The 5600-nt window shown below is 48.7% G+C and overlaps 1 protein-coding gene across 1 annotated transcript; it reads right to left on the bottom strand.

Annotated features, from left to right (window-relative positions):
- Positions 1-361: 361 nt before the first annotated feature.
- On the bottom strand, positions 362-1354 carry LOC141167621 (olfactory receptor 5B12-like). Its single transcript, XM_073655005.1, has one exon. It carries the CDS (start codon positions 1340-1342, stop codon positions 362-364), a length of 981 nt encoding a protein of 326 aa, XP_073511106.1. The 5' UTR covers positions 1343-1354.
- Between the last annotated feature and the right edge of the window lie 4246 nt (positions 1355-5600).

Below are 5600 nucleotides of genomic sequence, written 5' to 3'. Positions count from 1 at the left end.
TTGATTTCAAAATATAATAAAATATGAAGGGTTAGATTATGAAGAGATTGGCCGAGGAAGACGCTTCACTCTTCCGCATTTAAGCAGTCTAGAGATCTTCATTCCTTGGTCGTATCATGGTAACTGTACATGAGACGGAGTGATTTTATGCTGCACAATAATACAATCATTTTTTTGATGTTCACAAAATTTGAAAATAGGAGAAATAAAACCAACGAAAAATGGAGAAATCTTCCGAATGCAACTAGAACTTACAAAGAACAGCAAATGATTGAATTCTAGTGCATCTCACCAATGGAGGAAGGAGACTATCCTACCCAACTAGAACTGTCAATGAATGAAATGTTGCAGGTGGTTGGGGCTACCCTTTTTCTTCCTTCCCGTTATGTGGTTGAAAAAGTCCGGCAGAAAGACCTTGAATATGGTAAAATGATTGTATAATGATTCCTCTCACACTTTGGTTCCTAAGACTATATATCAGGGGGTTTAGCATTGGAGTTATAGCTGTATAGAAGATAGAAGCCACCTTGTCTCTCACGGTAAAGATGCTGGAGGGAGGACGCATGTAGGTAAATAGCACAGTGCCGTAGAAGATGAAGACGCACGTGAGGTGCGAAGAGCAGGTACTGAAGGCTTTCCTCTTTCCTTCTTTGGATCTCATGTTTATAACTGAAAAGATAATTAGGGTGTATGAAATAAGGATAGTAATCAATGAGCTTATGGCTAGAGATCCTACAGTGTAAACAGTGACCTTCTCACAGGTAGAAGTGTCCGAGCAGGACAGTCTGAGGACCAGAGGAGCATCGCAGTAGAAGTGGTCAATGAAGTTAGGCCCACAAAATTGAAGAGTGAAAGCACAGCCAGTCTGTACTGAAGACTGTAAGAAGCCAACGGAGAAGGAAAGAAGAACAAGGCTTAGACATTTCTTCTTAGTCATTGTGGAGACATAATGGAGAGGGTGGCAGATGGCAACATAGCGGTCATAGGCCATGGTGGAAAGGAGAAACGACTCTGTAGCTGCCAGAGCAGCATAGAAAAAGAATTGGAGAGCACAACCTTCAAAGGAGATGGTCTTCTCCAAACACTTAAGGTCCACAAGCATCTTAGGGGTTATGGTAGAGGAATAGAAAACATCCACCAGAGAGAGGTAACTCAGGAAGTAATACATTGGGTTCTGGAGGTTTGACGTTTTTCTGACAATAGTCACCAGGCCAACATTGGCCACTATGGTCACAATGTAGACGTGCAGGATGAGTACGAAGAGGAAGAATTTCAGGTTCTCATTATCAGTCAGTCCAGAAAACACAAATTGTGTGACTTTTGTCTGGTTTGTGACATCCATGAAAATGATCTTCTTTACCGGTGAAACAAGGGATGGAAGTCACAACGATCCAAAAGTTTCTAGTTCTATAATAACTCCAAGAACAAAGACACAACATCAGCCTGGAAAATAGTAATAGTTAATTCCATATTACATGATAGTTTAGTAAAGGATTCATAGTTCACCCTTGCAGTGTTAAGTTATGGACTACTTTGCCAATTTGTTATTTCCTTCCTTATCTTTCTGCTACTGTCCTTTACAGCAGGAGATTGGCACTGAGCTATTTGGTCTAGCAGAGACTCTCCTACATTTATCCCTATTTCCTCTCCTTGGTATGTTCTGTGATTTTATCTAGAGATGTCTCTTACCTGATGTATGTACAACTGTCTCTTTCGTTTGCCATATATCATGACTTTCAGATACCAGGATCATCGTGAAGCTTCTTCTCTGGAAATCCTGATCTTTTAAAAAGAAAACCTAATTCCGTAGAGAATGTCTCTCTTCTACCACATGGTCCCGTGGTTACTCATTATGAGCTGAGACCCTCAGGGAATGTGTTTTCTTTGTTGTGTAATTTCTATAAAGAGGTAATTATTTATTAAAGTTTTGGCCTGTTTGACCTGATTTCCTGTGAGAGACACTTTCAAGTGCATCGGCGTCCACTTGCTGTTGATACAGTTGAAATCTAGACCTATAGGCTCTCGGGGGGCAATTTTTTGTGTTTCTGGTGCTCAGCTGATCTCCTAAATAATTTACTGATGAAAACCCATTTTGTAATGCTCCTGACATACAGTTCACGTGCTGATGAAATTTCGAGAGACAGTTTGAAGTATCTGTAGTGGGTTATACAATAGATGATATAAGATATGAGTTATACAGGGTGGGCAATTAATTTTCCACGTGATAGACTGTGATTGTTGTGAGATTCCAACCAATACACAATGCAATGCCCTCACACACAGTATGTTGTGTTCTCTACCCCCCGCACAGTATGATGGCCAACGCAGCCCCCCATACAGTATGATGTCACCACAACACCTCCAAAAAAGGAATAATGCCTCCAAATCCCCCACACAGTATGATCCTCCAGAACCTCCACACACCATGATGGACTCCACAGCCCCTCACAAAGTATGATGTCCTCACAGCTTGAAACACAGTATGATATCCCCAAAGCCCACACACACAGTATGATGTCCCCAAAGCCCACACACACAGTAGGATTCCCCACAGCCTCCCATACATCAGTAAAGACACTAAAGCTCCCTGCACAGTTTCAGAGCCCAAAAAGTTATGACACATAGTATAGTGTTTCCACACACAGTATTATGCTCCCCCAAACAATATGATACACCCACAGCTACCCACACAGTATGACATGCATGATGCGGCCCACATGGCACTGTTTGTAGCTCATGTTGTCCCGCAGGATGGACAGGCACAGCTAAAGGCCCAAATGTGACTTACATAGTTACATAGTTACATAGTTACATAGTTTATAAGGCCGAAAAAAGACAAGCGTCCATCCAGTTCAGCCTATTTCTTGTGCACTGCAGCTATTCCGCAGCGTTGATCCAGGGGAAGGCAAAAAAAAAACATGCGGTATAGACCAATTTACATCATTGAGGAAAAATTCACTTCCCGACTCCAATCTGGCAGTCAGATTAAATCCCTGGATTAATTAACTATCACTAAGCATAAGATGTAATTTTATTGTTCTCAAGAAAGGCGTCCAGGCCTCTCTTGAACTCATTAAGTGAGTTGGACATCACCACTTCCTCTCCCAGAGAGTTCCAGAGTCTCACGGCTCTGACCGTAAAGAATCCCCTTCTATGCTGGTGCAGGAACCTCCTTTCCTCCAGACGCATAGTGTGCCCCCTCGTCTTTGTCACCATCCTTGGTATAAACAGGTCATGGGATAGATTTCTGTACTGTCCCCTGATGTATTGCAGGCTGCAGTGTGCTCAGGTTTGCAATAGAGGATTTAGCCCCACTCGGAGAGATCGAGTGGACTTACACTGAGCTGTTGTGGTTCCTAGATACTTCCACTGCAGTAACGGCCCGTGTAGGTGACAGTTGCAGTTTCAGAAGATCGGGAATTGCACCAACTGATGTGGTAAAGATGGAATCGTATGACCGTGCCACGTGTATGGTTACTGAGCTCTTCAGTACGTCCCATACTGCTACTACCAATGATTGTCTATGGAGATTACATGACTGTGTGCTTGATTTTACGCACTGGTTGGCTAAGCATTTTACTCAAGTGTAGCGCCCCGAGGGTTCGGCCGATACAGGGGTATTGCACCTCAGACCAGAGGTGTGATATTCCACTCCCAGGTAAGGATGGAGTATGGACCAGGGCTCAGTTAGCTGCATACAGCACACACACCCCATTTCCGAGGGACAGCTCAACGGTGCTCCCACTAGACAGAAGTGCAGGCACGACCGACTATGTCCCTACCTGGAGTGGGGAGGGGGTGGAACACCCAGTGCTGTAGGGGCAGATAGGGGTTGGTTCCTGAGCGTAGGAAGGAGCCCATTGGTTGCTGGTCACCTGGGCTCATGGTCAGAGGGGGGTATAAAAGGTGGGCACCATCTTAGATCTAGGTTCGTTCAGTCAGAGGAGAAGACCGGGAGTGGAGGCTCTGTAGGAGCTCCACTCAGGAGCGGGCCTAGAGAGAGGCCGGAGAAGAGAGAGAGAGGAGGTGAAAGGGAGCTGTGATTAAGTCTCATCCCAGCTCCACGAGAAAGGAACAGAAAGGAACAGAGAAAGAGAAGGAGAAACAGAGAAACAGAAGGGCTCAGGAACAAGAAGGTGGAAGGGACCCTAAGAACCCACGAGAATCCAGGGTGAAGGGTCAGGCAGATTAAGGGTACCGGATCCCAAGTTGGTGGAGGAGAAACTACCCTCAGCCAAAGACCGGTCGTCGTGATCATTTATTGGTGCCACACCTCATCAAACCTGCTAGGAAGGCACCATATAGGACAGCGGAGGACGGGTCCACGTTTAACCGCACAAGTCCGCGGCAGCTGGACAAAAGTGGGTCACTGGTGAGGCAGGCCAGAGAAAGGATTAAAGGGGGTCCTGTGCCATGCTCCTGAACTGCCTGGGAGTTGACCGAGCCCCACACCTGGTGGACGCAGCACGGCTCGGGCGGTCACTACCTGTACAGAAGTGACCTGGAGTACCTGAACTGTGAGTAAAAGACATTGGACTGCAGTACGTTGTTTGTGTGCTCTTTCGCTCCTCCAGCACTATCAGCACGGGGACTCTCACCACCATCACTCCCTCCATCCACTACACTGCCCTGGGGCCGCACTCTTCCCGTGGGGAGTCACACCATCCCAGCTTCTTTCATCATCAGCCCCAGCGGACTGCCTTGCAGCGGCGTTTCCTAATAACCGCAATCCACGGGTGGCGTAGTCGGACATTATCTGAAGCCCGTAGCAGACTACCATTGGTCTGACCACCCTGAGCCGCGGGACCGGGCCGCCACTACTACCCCCATCGTTCCCCTATCGCCCGGATCCGCGTGCCCCACGGCCCAGGGGGAGAGTCAGCTTTGGCGTAGTCGGCAGGATTTCGTGCCCGCTAACAACGGGTACTGCGCGCCTGAAAAGAGACTGTTTCATTGTACTAAAGATGGCGCCCGCCCCAGAAGAACGAGCGCCATAATGTGCGCGCCAAAAGACCAGAGGAGGCCGCCTCCCATCGTGGGCCGGGTCCCAGAATGGCGCCAAAGAGGAAGCCCGCCCCCAACAACCATGAGCACGGCTGTAGAAATGTCCGTCAACGTGGGGGGGCTGCCCCTGAGAGTGATTGTCAGCAGAATGCCCCAGGACCACCCCCCATGGGGGCGGAAAGAGAAGAAAACTGCGGGGCAGGGGGTGGTCTGGATCAGTCTGGCCAGGCCGCACCCAGAGATGGAGAAAGGAACAAGCTCCAGCACTTTGGCAAGGGGCCTGCTGCAAGCTACACCACCATGCAGCCTCACCGAGCTGCTAGCCCATCTCCCCAAGGAGGACCCCGAATACACGAGGGCGGCGCTGGAGGAGCTGGACCGGAGGATGGTCCGGGCGCAGCAGGACGTGATCGCCGGGTGGAAAGAGGAAGTGGCCCGGCGGGCTGTGACCCTGCAGCAGGATGCGCCAGAAACATCTAGCGGCGCACCAGCCACCGAGGGCAGTGAAGACAGAGCGGAGGCTGAAGACGACGCCGCGGAGGAGGCCGCGACAGCGGAGGCAGGTAACGGAGACGCCCCTACCCCGAACCCTGGGG

Source organism: Phyllobates terribilis, unplaced genomic scaffold (assembly GCF_046119375.1).
Source record: "Phyllobates terribilis strain yellow unplaced genomic scaffold, ASM4611937v1 Scaffold_11__3_contigs__length_659146591, whole genome shotgun sequence".
Lineage (NCBI taxonomy): Eukaryota > Metazoa > Chordata > Amphibia > Anura > Dendrobatidae > Phyllobates > Phyllobates terribilis.
Note: the sequence above shows the minus strand (reverse complement) of the source record. Positions and strands in the feature narration are given on the sequence as shown.

Excerpts from the sequence above, each read along its gene's own strand:
- LOC141167621 (XM_073655005.1), bottom strand. The coding sequence starts at position 1,342 with ATGGATGTCACAAACCAGACAAAAGTCACACAATTTGTGTTTTCTGGA.